The following is a 19,169-nucleotide window of genomic DNA, read 5'->3' as shown; positions in this document are numbered from 1 at the left end:
AGCGGCAGAGGGACCCTCATCCCTCAGTGCTTTACTGAGTCCTAAACAGTCTCCCTCATACACTTAACAGTGTAGGATGAACCCACAAACAGTGACAACTTTACATTTACCACATTCACCTCACAAGACAAAACGCAGTGTGTGCACCTTCTGTGTACATGTGGCCACTCTGTCCTGGATCAAATTCGTGCATCCGTCTCTGAATATTCTGTTTCGTCATTTATCTTTCCACATGTCAAGCATTAGTTCTGGAACACAGAGCAATCCATATGCAGCAAGTGCAGTAAACCTTTGGGAGGTTGTTGCTTTTTTGAGATGAATCACATCACTACCCAAGCACATCCCTGAGCCTTGAAGAGTATCATAGAGATGAGGCTCAGTGGTTGCAAAGGGCAGAGCTGAGATGGCCATTTGATAGAGCTAAAAGCCAAATGTTCAGCTTCCTTGGTAATAATTGAGCCACCTGTGTATACGGCTCACTGGGTTTCTTTTACACATGCTGTGCTTGCTAAAGGCTGATCTGATAAGAGAGAGAGAACAACATGATATTCCCCATGATATTCTTGTAAAGAAGCTGGTAAAATGCGGTCTTGACTATGCTACCACTCAGTGGATTTGTAACTGGCTGACTGACCAAACCCAAAGGGTGCTCATCAATGGTTCCTCTTCATCCTGGAGAAGAGTGACTAGTGGGGTGCCACAGGGTTCTGTCTTGGGCCCGGTCTTATTCAACATCTTTATCAACGATTTGGATGATGGACTCAAGGGTGACGCGGCAGCTAAAAAAGCCAATGCAATTCTGGGCTGCATCAATAGGAGTATAGCATCTAGATCAAGGGAAGTAATAGTGCCACTGTATTCTGCTCTGGTCAGACCTCACCTGGAGTACTGTGTCCAGTTCTGGGCACCACAGTTCAAGAAGGAAACTGACAAACTGGAACGTGTCCAGAGGAGGGCAACCAAAATGGTCAAAGGCCTGGAAACGATGCCTTATGAGGAACGGCTAAGGGAGCTGGGCATGTTTAGCCTGGAGAAGAGGAGGTTAAGGGGTGATATGATAGCCATGTTCAAATATATAAAAGGATGTCACATAGAGGAGGGGGAAAGGTTGTTTTCTGCTGCTCCAGAGAAGCGGACACGGAGCAATGGCTCCAAACTACAAGAAAGAAGATTCCACCTAAACATTAGGAAGAACTTCCTGACAGTAAGAGCTGTTTGACAGTGGAATTTGCTGCCAAGGAGTGTGGTGGAGTCTCCTTCTTTGGAGGTCTTTAAGCAGAGGCTTGACAACCATATGTCAGGAGTGCTCTGATGGTGTTTCCTGCTTGGCAGGGGTTTGGACTCGATGGCCCTTGTGGTCTCTTCCAACTCTATGATTCTATTATTCTATGATTCTATGATTCTATGATTCTATGATTCTATGATTCTATGAACAACACAGATATACTATATAATCTGCCACATGTAGAACTGGGATGGATTAACCTCGTTCGTCATCACGGTCAGACGTCTACCTGTCCTAAAGCGCCATTGTGTGTTACTGCAGCTATCAAGCCCAGGTTGATCAGGTGACCTGAGAGAAGCCAATAAGGCTTCATCTGGACTTATATAATAGATGGCTCTTTCCAGGCTCCTCCACTCAACCGAGCTGCCCAGCTGCCAGGGTGGTAGAAACCTGACTGCCCACAGAAGAAAAACAGGCGCCCCAGTGGCACAATCTCGTATTCTCTCTGTTCATACCAAAGGGCTATAAAATGGGTTACGGCTTCATCCTGGAGATTCAAGAGCCTCATGTGGCTCCAGCTTGGCTGCTTGCTGTCTGCGTTATGCTCTGCCTCATGCCAGGAGGTAAGTCACATAGGTGCCAACTCGAAGGGTCCCAGGTCCCTTTGGCCCCCAATAAAATATTTGCAGGGACTGGGGGGGGGGTCCAAAGTTGATGGGCATTGCTGCCTTTCTTGCTTTTCCACATTTGGACCTCATTTCCCAACAAGGCCTGTAAAGAAGAAGAAGAAGAGTTTGGATTTGATATCCCACTTTATCACTACCCGAAGGAGTCTCAAAGCAGCTAACATTCTCCTTTCCCTTCCTCCCCCACAACAAACACTCTGTGAGGTGAGTGAGGCTGAGAAACTTCAGAGAAGTGTGACTGGCCCAAGGTCACCCAGCAGCTGCATGTGGAGGAGCAGGGAAGCGAACCCGGTTCACCAGATTACGAGTCTACTGCTCTTAACCACTACACCATGCTGGCTCTGTGAAAGGGTTGCTGGATGGCATAGGAGCTGGGATTGGTCAAAAGCCTCTAATATCGTTTCTTATGGCCTTTGCAATTGAAGCTAGAAGGAGTAGCTGTGCAGTGGAGGGGCATGGAGCAAGCAGAGGAAACCATAGCCCTTCAACTTCCAAACAAGAAGAAGCATGTGAGATTTGTGTTCTCTGGCTACTTCTGCAGTGTGAGTGTGTGTGTGTGTGTGTGTGTGTGTGTTGCATGGTCTGTCCACCATAAGACGCATAGATTGCTTAATCAAAAGAGGAAAATCCCTAAGTAGTTTTCATCTAACGATATGTGTTTGCACGCATATATAGAAAGACCAACAAAAATTAGTCTTCCCGTTTCTATATATGCATAAAGACCAATAAAATTAGTAATATTTCAAACAAGTGAAGACATAATAAAAGTATGCGTCTGGATAGGTTTGCTGCAAGAAATATGTTTTTAGCAGGTGTCTGAAACAGGTGGCCACACTAGAAGATAGGTTCCTTTCAGATCTGGAATGAAGATACATCTTTTTCATCCCCTGCCCCGTGATGTGGCATTTGGCACATTCCCTTCCACTGATTCTCTATCGGAGACACTTCTCCCCACAGTTTCCCTTTGGGTACATGGCTGTTAGCCCCTGCTCCATGATTTTGCATCCAACATTCCCTTTTCTCCTTCCCCTACTGATAAACCCTCCTTCTCTCCTACCCCACCATGAATCCCACAACCACATTTGTTCTGATTTAACGTGGCACAATCTGCTTTCCTCCCCGTTTCAAGGAGCCCATTCTCAAGGAAATCACTTTTAGTACCCTCCTGCTCTAAATCCCAGCAAGCAGGTGCAGTGTCCAGGAGACCCCAGAGGGCGACCCCCACCATTTCTCCCCCAGGCAGACCAGCAGCGCAACCTATTCCCCAAGAGGCCAGTCTTTCTTTGGCGATCACTCGTAGTTGAGTAAGATTGTCTTCCATAAACACGGTTTTAAAAGTGAGTCTGTAAGTGACAGTGGAGGCCAAGTCTGGATCCACAGGACCTTCCATAGTGGGGACATAGGTTTCTGGGTGGCAGCTGATCACAGTGAGGGTTTGCCAAACGTGCCTTCCTCTTAGCTCGTTTCTCCTTCTCTCCCTGAGTTCGAACGTCTTCAAAGCCCACAACACCTTTGGTAAAGGCTGTTCTCCATTTGGGGCACTCGCAGGCCAGTGTTTCCCAATTGTGTGTGTTTATACTACATTTTTAAGGATTTACCTTGGCAGAGTCTTTAAACTTCTTTTGTTGACCACCAGCATTACACTTTCCATTCTTAAGTTCAGAATAGAGTAGTTGCTTTGGAAGACGATCATCAGGCATCCACACAACATGACCGGTTCAACGAAGTTGATGTTGAAGAATCATTGCTCCAACACTGGTGATTTTTGCTTCTCCCAGTACGCTGGCATTAGTTTGCCAAGAGAATGCTATAGAGGCGGCATTGAGGGTGGGCTTCTGAGCTCCAAGGAGGCACTGCTGTTCTGGCAGCGGCAGCAGTACTGAACAATGCATTCTTTGAAGGCCAGATCTGCTGCCCTTGTGGCTCCTGCCACCTGAGGTCATCACCTCACCTTGCCTCATGGGTGGATAGGCACTACCACCATCCTCCCAAACTCTTCCTTTCCCTCTCAGACCATGTCTATCTGTGTTGACATTTCAGGGTGGAAATGGTGGAAATAAATATGTTGGAGAAACATCTGGCTAGTGGCTACAAAAACACATACAAGATACTGAGCTCGGTGGATGTTTGGGACCTTTCATCTGGCAGAAGAAAACTCTTCTTATATCTTTCCCACGTGTCTGAGACTAGCAGAGGAGGAATGGGGGAGACCGCCTCCCCAGCCTGACCCTTCCAGGGAGGAGGAAGTAGAAGATGGTTTAGATTTACAACAGAGGTTTGAGGGAGGTTGTAGCTCAAAAGCACATGAGGGGAGAAGCTGGGAGAGCCAAAACAGCACCCAGCCGTCATTGGAAAGCATTCCAGATCCTCTGTCTCCCAGAAGCAGGTGAGCCTTAAAAGTAGGAGAGCAAAGAGCTCTAAGACACAGGGCACGTAGCAGCACCAGCAGAGGAAACGGATGGGGAAGTGGGAGAGACGGGGCGGGTGGAGATTCACTCGGGACAACGCCATTATCCAAGAGGCTGCGTTCTACAGCCTCTCTCTCTAAAGATTGAAATAAAAAAGGATGGTAAGAAACTTTCCCTTGTCTTTATACTTTCCTGGGCAACCAGCCGGGGGCTGCTGACAGCATCCTGACACCACATTAGGGATGTTGTCTGCAAGGAAGAGTTACAACAATGTGTCTCTTTTGCAGCAGAAGCCATAACATGCCACCACTGCAGAATTACTAATCCAGACACCGAGAAGATGTGCTGGCCTCCATTTACCTGCACAATCCCTGATGGATACTGCTTGACCATATTAATTTACGAAGGTAAGGATTATTTTGTGGGTACTTACAATCCCTCTGGACATTCCAGGATCAAATCAGAAAATGGGATGGCTTCTGCAATTCCGGGACTCTTACTTGAAAATTGGGGCACTTGGAGGATATGTTATTTCCCGAAAAGAGACTAGTGGCTACACTTCACACTTTGCTTGTACTGAGGACATATCCTGTCCTTTCACCTATCCTTTTTCTCCCCAGCCCACCCAGGAGGTGCCTTGAAAAATGTAGATAAGAGGTGCATATCCAAAAAAACAAAGCTATGCGGAATCGAACAGATGAGTACGGACAAAAAACTACGCCGTGACTTTGTCTGCTGTGATGAAAATGACAAGTGTTTGATGCCTGGAAGAAAACCAGCATAAAAGGAAGAGGACTTGCATCTCTGATTTCCCCCCCACCTTTGACATTTAAATTGTAGATATTGTCAGGAACTGCTGCTCATGCCCCATGTGATAACCCACATAGCTATGTCTTCTTCTTGTAGAGCCTTCTGGCTCTGGCTGACTCCACCCACCCAGGCTCCCCATTGGCTCCTCCTGGGCAGGAAGTGGCTTAAGGGGCCCTCTAGGCTGGTGTTGTAATGCAGGTGTCTCCTGCAACATGTTTATCATAATTAGCTTTATTATTCTCTTTCTAGAAATACATGTAGCCAAAAAAACCAAACATATACCCTCACCCCCCCAAAGAAACATTCCATGAATCTGCTGTACAATCATGTAAATGATATAGTCAAAAAATATGCTTGTAAGTAGTTAAGAATTGCTTATATCTGTCAGGTGTCTTCCACTCTCTTCGTAGATTGTCCCAGAGTAAGCCATGCTCAAAGATGCTTTGCTCCTTTTCCATAAGGGCAATATTTCATATTCTGTCTCACCATCCCTTTAAAGTTAGTAGCTGTTCACAATATTGTGTTGTTATGTTTTTAGCTGCAGACATGGCAACGATTAGCAGGTCCTTGAAAAATAAATTCCTACGCTCATCTATTAACAGATTTAATAAAGCCAGCTCCTGCAGCATATTCTTGATGCAATAATAGTGCATGTTGTTGTGGTTTAGTCATTTACTCGTGTCCGACTCTTCGTGACCCCATGGACAAGAGCACGCCAGGCACTCCTGTCTTCCACTGCCTCCCACAGTTTGTTAGTATAATAGTGCATAGTGGTCCTAAAGCAAACAGTCTACCGTATTTTTCGCCCCATAGGACGCACTTTCCCCCCTCCAAAAATGAAGGGAAAATGTGTGTGCATCCTATGGGGCGAATGCAGGCTTTCGCTGAAGCCTGGAGAGCGAGAGGGGTCGGTACGCACCGACCCCTCTTGCTCTCCAGGCTTCGCACAGCTCTCTGCAAGCCATGGGGAGAGTTGCCTGCATGCTGAAGCCTGGGCGCGCTGAGCTCAGCACGCCCAGACTTCGCAAAGTTCTCCGCAAGGCGCGGGAGCCCTGCGCTGGGCTCCCATGGCTTGCGGAGAGTTGCCTGTTCTGGGGTCGGGGGTGGGGGGGAAATATTTTTTTCCCCTTTGTTTCCCCCCCAAAAAAACTAGGTGCACCTTATGGGACGGTGCATCCTATAAGGCGAAAAATACGATAATTGGTCAACGTCTAAAAGATATCGAGCATCAGAACAACCTGGCCACTATAAGGAAATTCTGCCCTTGGTATGTTCAGTTTCCACCTCTCCATTTTGATTCTCTGGCCCCCTATCTGCACAAACTTATTATCCCAAAATACAGGTGTGCTTTTACACTTGCAAGACTGGATGTTTTGCCATCTACGGTACTTGAGGGTTGATTCCAAAAGATCCCACCTGAGAAACGTCTTTGCCCCTGTGGAAATGGTAGCACCGAAACAGTGGCACACCTCCTCCTGTCCTGTACTCTCTACAAAGACCTGAGGAATGAGATCATCACCCCACTCGTACTAACCATCCCAGGGCGCTCAACCACTGCCACAATGTCCTTTCTTCTATCAGATCAAAATGAGCAGATAACAGCAAAGGTTGCTAGGTTCATAGCAGGGGCAATCAGAATAAGGGCCACTAACTGACTGCTGACTACACACCAGGCCATTGAAGGTGACTGTTATTGCTAAGCATTAATCAATGGCGCTAGAGGCCCTCCAAGTTTAATGGACAAGTGGATGCAAGAAACACACACACATCTAACGGCATTACGCCTATTGATTGTTTTATTAAACATTAGTTTCCTTTCATTTCTTAAGCTGAGGATGTTTTGCCTCCAAGACACGCCACTGAACTGCAGGAATCATTCTGGATTTCAGAATCACCAGTTTCTAACACTAATGCAAGGCGACTTTAAATGGCGGCACTGCTGCCATCCAAATTCTGAATTGGTCCCTTTGATGTTGTCGCAGGCGCCTCAGTGCTTTTCAGCTTTTCAAACTGGCTTATTTCTTCATTATCAAAGTTCTTCCTGTAAAGACACCAATGAGCACTGGGTGTTGTTTTTTGTTTTTTTAAAGGCAGTGAAAAGCAGCAAGATCAATTATTATTATTATTATTATTATTATTATTATTATTATTATTATACTCTGGGCGGCTCCCAATCATGTGTTAAAAACAATACAGTGTTAAATATTAAAAACTTCCCTGAACAGGGCTGCCTTCAGATGTCTTTTAAAGATAGGATAGCTGTTCATTTCCTTCACATCTGATGGGAGTGTGTTCCACAGGGTGGGCGCCACTACCGAGAAGGCCCTCTGTCTGGTTCCCTGTAACCTCACTTCTCGCAATGAGGGAACCGCCAGAAGGCCCTCAGCACTGGACCTCAGTGTCCAGGTAGAACAATGGGGGTGGAGACGCTCCTTCAGGTATACAGGACCGAGGCCGTTTAGGGCTTTAAAAGTCCATCTCCTCCCTACACTAGCTCCCAAACATATACAGTGGTGCCCTGCAAGATGAACGCCTCGCAAGACGGAAAACCCACTAGACGAAAGGGTTTTCCGTTTTGGAGGCGCTTCGCAAAACGAATTTCCCTATGGGCTTGCTTCGCAAGACGAAAATGTCTTGCGAGTTCCTGCGGGTTTTTCCCCCTTTCCCCCCCTTTTCCTAAGCCGCTAAGCCGCTTAACAGCTGATCGCTAAAAGCCGCTAAACCGCTAATAGCGCTAATCCGCTAAGCTGTCAATGGGCTTGCTTCGCAAGACGAAAAATCCGCTATACGAAGAACCTCACGGAACGGATTAATTTTGTCTTGCGAGGCACCACTGTACCAGTTGTATACTGGTTTGTTCAGTAGGACTTTCTCTCTTTTGCCTGCTTTAGTCAAGTGCCTCTGCTACGCTGTCACAGGGATTAGAGGCCGATGAACAACACAATCCTATACAAGTCCACACAGAAGTACATCCCTGTGGCATCTGCCCTCCTAGGTGTGTGACGTCATACTGGGTTCATAAGTAAAGGGTTAACTAATTGTAAAATGACTAACCAATAGGAACCCAAGGGGAGGAGTTAGAGTTGTTAAGAAGTCAGTCTGGAGTTAGAGAAGAGACTGAGAGGATAAGTCTGTGGGTTGGGCTAGTCTGATGTGGGAGAGTGAGGAGTCAGTCAAACAGTTGAGATAATCAGTCAGAAGGTATTAGGAAGGTATAGGCCGGTAAAGAAACTAAAGTTAAGAAACTGACAAGAATATTCTGAGAAACAATAAACTTGTTAATACTTATAAAATAAACTTGTTTATTTGCTTCAATTTTAACAATTGTCTGGACTCAGTGTGTACCCGAGAGTAACGGGTTGGTGGCAGCGGGGAAGCGAGCACAGTGGTGGCACAGGGATCAATAGACCGTTAAACATCCGGGGACCCTGTGTGATTGCCACAAAAGGCTCCAGTCTCTTCGGGGCATGGGTTCGAATCCCACCGCTGACACCACTTTTGTGCCGATCACACAGGGTCCCCGGACGTTTAACGGTCTATTTATCCCTGTGCCACCACTGTGCTCACTTCCCCGCTGCCTTATGAACCCAGTATGATGTCACACACCTAGGAGGGCAAACGCCACAATCCCATTTATTTCAGGGATTCTTACTCCTAGGTAAGTGGTTTGGGTATTGCCAGCTAAATGTGGAGGAACCATTCATCATTAGTCTCCCAGCAGCACCGAAGGGAAAGGAAGAAGAGGGCCACAACCTGAAAACAGGAAGCTTTTGATTAAAGGCACAGTGAGCCAGAAACATCATCATTAGTGCTTTGCCTTAACACACTGGGCAGGCTGGTGCTGTAACTGCATTCTATGGTGGCAAACAAAATGGGGAGGGGGAATGGGAGGAGAACACAGAAAACTCTGGAATACAGTGAGCTGACAATGAAGTTGCCTGATTACTCCATGAAAATGGAATGAACTTTTATGGCAATTCCAGAGAAAGGGATTACCATGGACGGATCCAGGGTTTCCAATTGCAGTTGTCTTTATTAGAGCAGCAGCTAAATATGTAATGGAAATCAGTTTTGGGGTGCCTCCACTGACTTCCACATTTGTGCTTTGCATCCTCTTCGCAACCTAGCATAAGTTTCTCCAACCGCTTTTCTGGAATTGGGAAGAGGGAGAGAGTGTTTGTATTAGGGAAATTCCGAGAAAATGTCCGCCTACAAACCCATTTTTTTCATATAGAGTTAACATGTTCTGCATTATTTTAAAGATAACTTTCCAAATTTTCCTTATCTAGCAACAGCTTTTCGAAATGGCATTTTACACATGAGTAAAGCAACCAGGAGCATGACACACAAGATGACTCAGAACCTCTCTAATTCTTTTCTAAAGATTAGTTAAAGACCTCTCCAAGGAAATAATAGTTTAATGACCCTTTACTGTACTGAAAGTTTTGGTTTCGAATTTAGTGAACTGACAATAATTTTTATGTTAGGAATAAAATCGGATGAGCTTAGTTGGGTGAGCACGTTGCATTGGTCACAACCCCCCCCCCCCCCCGCACACAACAAATGAAGAGAAAAATCTATATTTTTAAATTTTAATCTCTTCTTTGAGGTTCTTAGCATTAAGAAAATGTGACGAGATTTTATCTGAAATATGTTTTACATGCAACATTTATTGTGACCAACGTAACACCACAATGTGCAGCTTACTTAGCATAAATATCTTGTCATGTGTGTCATATAAACCTTCCCCCCCCCCCACAAGGGCTATCGCAATTCCTTTCTAGAGAATGTAATAAATTGTACTATACCATCAATATAAGGCATACAGTGGTGCCTCGCAAGACGAAAAGAATCCGTTCCGCGAGTCTCTTCGTCTAGCGGTTTTTTCGTCTTGCGAAGCAAGCCCATTGACAGCTTAGCGGATTAGCGCTATTAGAGGTTTAGCGGCTTTTAGCGGCTTAGTGGATAAGCGGATAAGCGGCTTAGTGGCTTAGGAAGTGGGGGGGGGGAAACCCCCGCAGGAACTCGCAAGACATTTTTGTCTTGCGAAGCAAGCCCATAGGAAATTCGTTTTGCGAAGCGCCTCCAAAACGGAAAACCCTTTCATCTAGCGAGTTTTCCGTCTTGCGAGGCATTCGTCTTGCGGGGCACCACTGTATTACAGTTTTACAAAAGAGACAGGAGCCTACATGAAAGGACACAAATTAACTATGGAACTGGAGGAAATGAATTGTTAGCCATCAAAGCTGCTTTGAAAAACAGCAACACCATCCAGTGTTAGTGCCAAGAAACCATAAGACTGAATATACAAAATAACCAATAACATCTTCACTGGTGATTGGTATAAAGACAATAATAGAAAAGAAGAGTTTGGACTTGATATCCCACCTTTCACTCCCCTTAAGGTGTCTCAAAATGGCTAACAATCTCCTTTCCCTTCCTCCCCTACAACAAACACTCTGTGAGGTGAGTGGGGCTGAGAGACTTCAGAGAAGTGTGACTGGCCCAAGGTCACCCAGCAGCTGCATGTGGAGGAGCAGGGAAGCAAACCCGGTTCACCAGATTACAAGTCCACTGCTCTTAACCACTACACCACATTGGCTCTCCAGTGTGAAGAGGAATTATATTGGGATGTGCATAATTTTGAAAACAGCCTGCCTTACCAGGTTGGCATAAAAATATTTGGTGATATCCAGGCAACTCATACTCAGTGTAGACCCACTGAAATTAAGTTCCGTGACCTCAGTGGGTGGACTCCCCTGGATCTCGTCCAATGAGATAACATGTGAGGCTTGCTTTCAATTCCAGCGCTTTAGTTCAAGGGATGCCTGGGAGCAGAATGCTGTCCCGCGTCCAACACAGCCAGTTCTATAAAAGAGTGGCACTTAGAGAATGCATGACCTCCAGAAAGGCTCCTTACCCCCCAAGACTTTCAGGGTGAAGCAGGCACCACCACGGACTTGGCAGAAATTTTTAAATGGAATGCACGGTGACATTGGCCACATAGAGAGACACTGCCGGCAGACCAAGCCATCTGCTGTTAAAGAGACAGAGACATATTTTATTGCAGCGTCTCCCTGCCTAAACGCATTGTTCTTACCTTGAATGCTCACCGCACCAATTTTATCTTTTTTATAGTACTGCCTGAGGAGTACGTAGGAAGGGTTCTATATGTGTATACTCAGAAGCAAGTCCTGTAGAGTTCGGTGGGGCTTGCTACCAGAATTGCAGCTTCAAACTGACCATGGAATAATGATAATAATAATAATATTTATACATACATACATACATACATACATGGGCAGGGGTACCTTTACCTTTACCTACATACATACATACATACATACATACATACCCCACCCATCTGGCTGGGTTGCCCAGCCACTCTGTGCGGCTCCCAATAACAATAATAAAAAAGCAACAACATCAAACATTAAAAACTTCTCTGCCTTCAGATGTCTTCTAAAAGTCAGATAGTTGTTTATTTCCTTGACATCTGCTGGGAGGGCGTTCCACAGGGCAGGTGCCACTACCGAGAAGGCCCTCTGCCTGGTTCCCTGTAACCTCACTTCTCGCAGTGAGGGAACCACCAGAAGGCCCTCGGAGCTGGACCTCAGTGTCCAGGCAGAACAATGGGGGTGGAGATGCTCCTTCAGGTATACTTGGTCAAGGCCGTTTAGGGCTTTAAAGGTCAGCACCAACACTTTGTTTATATATATATATATATTAAGATTTTAAAGGTTACAGAAAAAAAGGAAAAGAAATATATATATATATATATATATATACACACACACACAACAATCAAAAAAGAAAAAGAAAAAACAATACATATAAAAAAATAATCAAAAAACAGAAGAAAAAAAGAAACAAGTCAAACCTTTAAATCACTTACTTACATTCACTTATTTCCTTGACCTCCTCACGCCTCCCATTTTTGTATTCTAATTCAGAGATATTCCAGCAAATCCTTCCAACTTTGTTTTTATCCTAATAGTTTATCTTAATATACTATAATTTTACATTCTCTCTTTCACCAATTCATTTTTACTTAATCCTTTATATCTTTTCTGCTAAAACCACATAATTTTTTCCCCCGACATCTTTCTAACATTCCTTAATTTTACAATATTTCTGAAGATAAACTTTAAATTTCTTCCACTCTTCTTCCACCGACTCTTCTCCTTGGTCTCGGATTCTGCCAGTCATCTCAGCCAGTTCCATATAGTCCATCACCTTCATCTGCCATTCTTCCCGAGTGGGTAGATCTTGTGTTTTCCAATACTTTGCGATAAGTATTCTTGCTGCTGTTGTAGCGTACATAAAAAAAGTTCTATCCTCCTTTCGCACCAATTGGCCGACCATGCCCAAGAGAAAGGCCTCAGGTTTCTTCTGGAAGGTATATTTAAATACCTTTTTCATTTCATTATAGATCATCTCCCAAAAGGTCTTAATCTTTGGGCATGTCCACCAAAGGTGAAAGAATGTACCTTGGTCAGCACCAACACTTTGAATTGTGCTCAGAAACACACTGGGATAACTCTCTTGGACTATCACCAGGGTAGAGGCATACTTTTTCTTGGGTACATTTTCAAAAATTGTATTTCAAGAATTGGAAGCTATTGTCACCTGTAACTTTGGTGATCCCAACCTAAGGCGATGTTCCCACCCCCACCCCCCACAAAAAGGGACACTGTTCCCTCAAAGCATGACTTGATATTTTCCCATAAAAGCACATAATTGTTGTGGACTTAGCATGTAGCAGGCATCCAGTTTGGTAGATTAAAGCTAATTGTTTCAGAATAATATTGGGCAAAACCTTTCTAAACATGCCACAATGACCTTTACTAAAATGAACCTCAGGGGGAAGAGGACATCAATGTGCCTCTGAGCACAGAGAGATGTATGTTTTTTTAGATTCCCACGCAATCTGCAAGCCCCTCCACCTCTTGCACACGTCACCACAACAAGTACATTGAAAGTTAATCAACATCATGCTAACAGTGGGCCGCCTTCGCCTCCATGGAGCATAGGTCTGTAGGGATGTAAAATGGCATTCCAACCCATACTCATCACAACCAGCGCTGTTTCCATTGTACTGGTGTTTGGTTTCTGACAAGTGCTGTGTTAGTCATCTCACTCTCCACTATTCAAAGGAAGCTACATAAATTGCGGAACCATTTTTGCAACTTACATTCATTTCAATGGCAAAGAAAATATCAAAACAATGTAAGAGAACCATCATGTGCTGTTTGAAAACATAAAAATGAAACAGAGAGAAATAACACGGATCATATTTCCATTCCTGAACACAGATGAACACCTCAACTGGAGCGATTTCCACTCCCTTTTCCTCTTCAGACATCCCAATATGTGTTTGCTCTCCAAAGGCAGCAAACCTTTTCTCAGCTAGTTCCCCATCCCCACACACCCGAAAACGTCTCTGCAGAAACTTAACATCGCTCTTGCAAATTATCTTCCAAATTCAGAGCAGCTTAGGGATTTGTCACTTTTTAAGAAGAGATAGGAAAGTAAAGTCTGGCAGGGGGAAGGGGGGAGCAATGGCACTGGCTGGCAGACGTCACCTTACCTTTTGACAGGTCTCCTGATATGAGGCAGAGGAAAACATAGACTACAAGTAGCCATGGCAGGACCACGATTGGCCCCCGAGCCCTGAGGAAGAGTATGTTCCCCATTTGACAGACTGAATGAAACTACTGCTCGGTGGTAGTTGTTGTTGTTGTTTATTTATTAAAAAAATCTACACCTACACTCCAAAGATCAACATGTTCTCTTGGTGATGAGCCAAAAGATCATTGCTGGTCTATGGAATGTAAGACCCTCCCAAGTGAAATATCAAAAAATCCTCCCACTTCCTAAATCTTGGCTCTTCTGAGACTGGCAACTGCTGGTATATATCTCTCATTTGCTTTCTTGTTTATTCATAATATAGGACTGACTGTCCTTAATAATGGACACCAGTTGGTCTGCCCCATTCTTAAAAGAAAAAGAAGGAAGGAAATCCTATTTGGATTTTTTTTTTTTAAGGGTTTGTTTTGGTAGTGCTGCAAATCATAGAGTCCGCCCCCCCCCCAGTCTGCTGATCATTCTTTTTTGCATCTGGATGCTGCTGTTTCCATAGAATGGTAGAGTTGGAAGGGACCCCGAGGGTCATCTAGTCCAACCCCCTGCAATGCATATGTTTTTCATACCTGTATCTTGACTTCCTTCCATGACGGAACACAACAGCTTGCCAGGCAGGCCCATCTTCAAGGAATTTGATTTGACTGGAACTCAGCTCTGGAAAACGTCAAATAAATTCATCCAAACCCCCCCTGGAAAGCATAAAACAAAAACAAATACTGGAAGCATTACTTCAAAATATAAGAGAGACAGAAAGAATTACGGGGATAAAGTGTGGAGAAAAAGAATACAAGGTCAAAGCCTTCGCTGACGATATAGTTTTGACATTACAGGAACCACAAATCTTGACAGCGGAAGCATTAAAAGTAATTGAAGAATTTGGTTTGTTGGCAGGACTGAAAATTAACAAGAATAAAACAAAAAGGATGGTAAAAAATATGAATGGAGAACAAATAGATCAGTTACAAAGCAAAACAGAAATAACAGTGGTAAAGAAAATAAAATATTTGGGTGTCTGGTTCCCTGAAAAACACAAACCGATTTAAGGACAATTATAAAACAACAGGCGGGCTCATCTTCAACGAGTTTGATTTGACTGGAACTCTGCTCTGGAAATGGGATGTGGGTGGCGCTGTGGGTTAAACCACAGAGCCTAGGACTTGCCAATCAGAAGGTCGGTGGTTCTAATCCCCGCGACGGGGTGAGCTCCTGTTGATCAGTTCCTGCTCCTGCCAACCTAGCAGTTCAAAAGCACATCAAAGTGCAAGTAGATAAACAGATACCGCTCCGGTGGGAAGGTAAACGGTGTTTCCGTGCGCTGCTCTGGTTTGCCAGAAGCGGCTTAGTCATGCTGCCCACATGACCCGGAAGCTGTCTGCGGACAAATGCCGGCTCCCTCGGCCTATAGAGGGAGATGAGCACGCAACCCCAGAGTCGGTCACGACTGGACCTAATGGTCAGGAGTCCCTTTACCTTTACTGCTCTGGAAAATGTCAAATAAATTCATCCAAACCCCACCCCCAACCCACCCCGAAAGCATAAAACAAAAACAAATAGCCCCTCTTTTTTGCAGGAGTCTATTTTTGGAAGCACGGGGTTGGGGAAGAGGTTTTGGCCCAGCGTTTGTGTGGACAGAGGGATTCCTTACTGCAAACACCGTGTAACTTAATTTTTTTTTAAAAAAAAAATTTTTATTGAATTTTTATTGAAATTTATTGAATTTTTATTGAAAGTTTTCAGCATATAATACAATTAAAAAAATGAATCTAAATTAAAATAGAGAAAACAAAGAGAAAACAAAGAGAGAAAAGAGGAGGGAAAAGAGAGAGTCCTGTATTAGTAGATCTTGACCCTTTTCTTGCACAAAAGGGTGTGGAGCCTCCCAGCTCTCACCTGGGAGCTTCCATTGCTTCTCCCAGCCTCCCAGCCTGGGAGTTCTTCCCTTCCTTGCCTCTCACGCAAGGTCCTTCGTCAGTCCTCCATGACCTTCCTGTGAGCATCCTCCTCAACTCAGAGAAGAGGACATCAGAAAACGAAATACAACTTAAACAAAAATGAAATCAACCAAAAACAAAAAGCACAAATGCTAAATATAATAAAAAGGAGAGACAGAAAGAGGCATAAGGTAAAGAGATAGAAAGGACTTCCGATTCTCCATCGGTCCATTATGAATATTCAGATTGTTCAAAGCATTCAGAATGTTCACTCCAAGACAAGGTCCAGATGTTCCTCAATCTGTTAGGCGGTGCTTCCTCAATCTTCAGTCTCCAAGTTTGTTCATTTTCCTTTCCACGCAAAAGGTCCAAAAGGTGCTCTTCAATTGTTGTTATCAGTAGAGACTCAGAACATTCTTCCTCCAGCCCAGTGTATTCAATTTTATCTCCAAGAAGTTCCCTTAGTAGGGTAATAATAATCCATAATTACTTACTTCTTGCATGTTCATTAGTTCATACCCTATTCCCTTCCCTTCCAAACGCATTTCCTATTAATTTCCCATCTTAATTGAGAAGAGAAAAAGTCACAGAATCGTAGAGTTGGAAAGGACCCTGAGCACCATCCAGTCCAGGCATCCCCAGATGTTTTGGACTACAATTCCCATCACCCCTGACCACTGATCCTGTTAGCTAGGAATCATGGGAGTTGTAGGCCAAAATATCTGGAGGGCTGCAGCCCAAGCCCCTGCAAGGCAGGAATGTGCAAATGCCCCCTAAGGGGATCAAACCTGCGACCTTGGTGTTATCAGACCACACTCTAACCAACTGAGCTGTCCTTCCATGTTTCTATCCAAAGAACCATCCTTTTCTCACATTGACCTATGGGATGCCTATGGCAAGCCCCCAAACAGGATCAGAGAGTGTTGGCTTTCTCCCTACCTGTGACTCCTAGCAAACAGGTATCCAGGGGCATACTATCTCCAACACTGAAAATGAGGACTAGCATCACCAGGGACGCGGGTGGCACTGTGGTCTAAACCACTGAGCCTCTTGGGCTTGCCAACTGGAAGGTTGGCGGTTCGAATCCCCGCAACGGAGTGAGCTCGCATTCCTCTGTCCCAGCTCCTGCCAACCTAGCAGCTCGAAAGCACACCAGCACAAGTAGATAAATAGGTACGGCTGTGGCAGGAAGGTAAACAGCGTTTCCGTGCGCTCTGGTTTCCGTCATGGTGTCCCATTGCTCCAGAAGAGGTTTAGTCCTGCTGGCCACATGACCCAGAAAGCTGTCTGTGGACAAATGCCGGCTCCCTAGGCCTGAAAGCGAAATGAGCGCCGCAACCCCACAGTCGCCTTTGACTGGACTTAACCGACCCGGGGTCCTTTACCTTTACCTCTAATTTATTATTTAAATATAAAAATACTTATATCCCATTATGTCATTAAAAAATGCATCAAACCAGTTTACCGCAACACAACATAAAACGGTACAATACAGTGGTACCTCAGGTTACATACGCTTCAGGTTACAGACTCCGCTAACCCAGAAATAGTGCTTCAGGTTAAGAACTTTGCTTCAGGATGAGAACAGAAATTGTGCTCCGGCGGCGTGGCAGCAGCAGGAGGCCCCATTAGCTAAAGTGGTGCTTCAGGTTAAGAACAGTTTCAGGTTAAGTACGGACCTCTGGAACGAATTAAGTACTTAACCCGAGGCACCACTATATAAGCCATGGAAAAAGAGTTTAAAACAGGCATCGGTTAACCCTTACAAAGCCACAACGTTGGTTGGGCTTACCTCCTGCTAGGAAGCAGAGGAAAAACAGGAAGCAAGTAGCCCAATCCGAGCCATGGCTAGCTTTCAGCAGTCCTCAAGTAGAAGCCCTTTCCTGTTGGCGCCAACAGAGAGAAAGCGACTTGTAATTTGTGGGCAAACTGGTTTTTATCCCAATAACAGAACACATCTATCCTCCAGAGATTAGCCCTCACTTCAGAAGGTGGGTTGAAAGGCGACGGGAGGGCCTTGAGATCACACAGACAACCTTTTGAAAGTTTGAAACGTAGTCGAGATCACAGCATGCGCAAACAAACCGGCTGGCACACATTACTCTGGGAGTCTTGGAACTCCCTTATCATAGAGTGGGGTGAGGGTACATTCAGTTCTCTGAACAAGATCAAATACACTCATATTTTCTTTGCCTACATGTCCAAACTGTCCTGGATCCTGTGGACACTGGCATTGTGACATTCTGCCTTCTGATTTTGCTGTCCCCAAATCATGTTGTTGTTCTTTAGTCGTTTAGTTGTGTCCAACTCTTCGTGACCCCATGGACCAGAGCACGCCAGGCATTCCTGTCTTCCACTGCCTCCCACAGTTTGGTCAAACTCATGCTGGTAGCTTCGAGAACACTATCCAACCATCTCATCCTCTGTCGTCCCCTTCTCCTTGTGCCCTCCATCTTTCCCAACATCAGGGTCTTTTCCAGGGAGTCTTCTCTTCTCATGAGGTGGCCAAAGTACTGGAGCCTCAGCTTCATGATCTGTCCTTCCAGTGAACATTCAGGGCTGATTTCCTTCAGAATGGAGAGGTTTGATCTTCTTGCAGTCCATGGGACTCTCCAGAGTCTCCTCCAGCACCATAATTCAAAAGCATCAATTCTTCGGCAATCAGCCTTCTTTATGGTCCAGCTTTCACTTCCATACATCACTACTGGGAAAACCATAGCTTTTACGATACGGACCTTTGTTGGCAAAGTGATGTCTCTACTTTTTAAAATGCTTCCCCAAATCACAGACTCATAGAACTGTAGAGTTTTAAGGGACCGCCACGGGTCATCTAGGACCCTCGTACCTACGGGACCACCTCTCCTGGCATGTCCCACGGAGGATCTTATGGTCTTCAAATAAAAGCATCTTGGAGGTCCCGGGCCACAGGGAGGTGAGGCTGGCCTCAACCAGAGCCAGGGCTTTTTCGGCTGTGGCCCCGATCTGGTGGAACGCTCTGTCACAAGAGACTAGGGCCCTGCGAGACTTGACATCTTTCCGCAGGGCCTGCAAGACAGAGCTGTTCCACCAGGCCTTTGGCCAGGACACAGTCTGACCCCCTCTCTTCTTCTGTAATACTTATAGAACTCTCGCCCAATGGTTGCCATTAATTTGACTTTGAATTGATTTTAGAATGAATTGATTTTAGAATGTATTTCAATTAAATGCTTGTGATTTTATGTAAACTGTGTTATTTTTACTGTTGTTAGCCACTCTGAGCCCGGCTTCAGCTGGGGAGGGCAGGACATAAATAAAATACCGTATTTTTTGCTCTATAAGACTCACTTTTTCCCTCCTAAAAAGTAAGGGGAAATGTGTGTGCATCTTATGGAGCGAATGCAGGCTGCGCAGCTATCCCAGAAGCCAGAACAGCAAGAGGGATTGCTGCTTTCACTGCGCAGCGATCCCTCTTGCTGTTCTGGCT

At 45.0% G+C, this 19,169-nt stretch overlaps 1 protein-coding gene and 1 long non-coding RNA gene across 4 annotated transcripts; one reads left to right on the top strand and one right to left on the bottom strand.

Annotated features, from left to right (window-relative positions):
- Nucleotides 1-1,709: 1,709 nt before the first annotated feature.
- Nucleotides 1,710-5,557, top strand: LOC307209786. Its single transcript, XR_013835773.1, has 3 exons — nucleotides 1,710-1,848; nucleotides 4,607-4,726; nucleotides 4,940-5,557. It is a non-coding gene; the product is annotated as an uncharacterized lncRNA (long non-coding RNA).
- A 1,350-nt stretch (nucleotides 5,558-6,907) lies between these two features.
- Nucleotides 6,908-14,788, bottom strand: LOC307211435 (uncharacterized protein). 3 transcript variants are annotated; one of them, XR_013836453.1, is made up of 5 exons: nucleotides 14,342-14,788; nucleotides 13,720-13,802; nucleotides 11,050-11,166; nucleotides 9,126-9,279; nucleotides 6,908-7,170 (listed from the first exon to the last, which is right to left on the bottom strand). XR_013836453.1 is itself a non-coding variant. In XM_079968025.1 (4 exons), the coding sequence occupies exons 1-4, from the start codon at nucleotides 14,394-14,396 to the stop codon at nucleotides 7,053-7,055; spliced, it is 444 nt and encodes a 147-aa protein (XP_079824151.1). In that variant the 5' UTR covers nucleotides 14,397-14,776; the 3' UTR covers nucleotides 6,908-7,052. The 3 variants fall into 3 exon arrangements, 1 of the variants encoding a protein (XP_079824151.1); XR_013836454.1 differs by lacking the exon at nucleotides 14,342-14,788 and having other exon boundaries at nucleotides 13,720-14,113; XM_079968025.1 differs by lacking the exon at nucleotides 13,720-13,802 and having other exon boundaries at nucleotides 14,342-14,776.
- Nucleotides 14,789-19,169: the final 4,381 nt, after the last annotated feature.

This window comes from Podarcis cretensis (assembly GCF_951804945.1).
Source record: "Podarcis cretensis genome assembly, chromosome: 2".
NCBI lineage: Eukaryota > Metazoa > Chordata > Lepidosauria > Squamata > Lacertidae > Podarcis > Podarcis cretensis.
This window is presented reverse-complemented; position numbering and strand designations above follow the sequence as displayed.

Coding starts and splice junctions, on each gene's coding strand:
- LOC307211435 (XM_079968025.1), bottom strand. CDS start 14,396: ATGGGCCTGCCTGGCAAGCTGTTGTGTTCCGTCATGGAAGGAAGTCAA. Junction 11,167..14,341: donor GGAAGGAAGTCAAGATACAG/GTATGAAAAACA, acceptor TCTCTTTAACAG/CAGATGGCTTGGTCTGCCGG. Junction 7,171..9,125: donor AAACCCTGGATCCGTCCATG/GTAATCCCTTTC, acceptor GTGTCTTTACAG/GAAGAACTTTGATAATGAAG.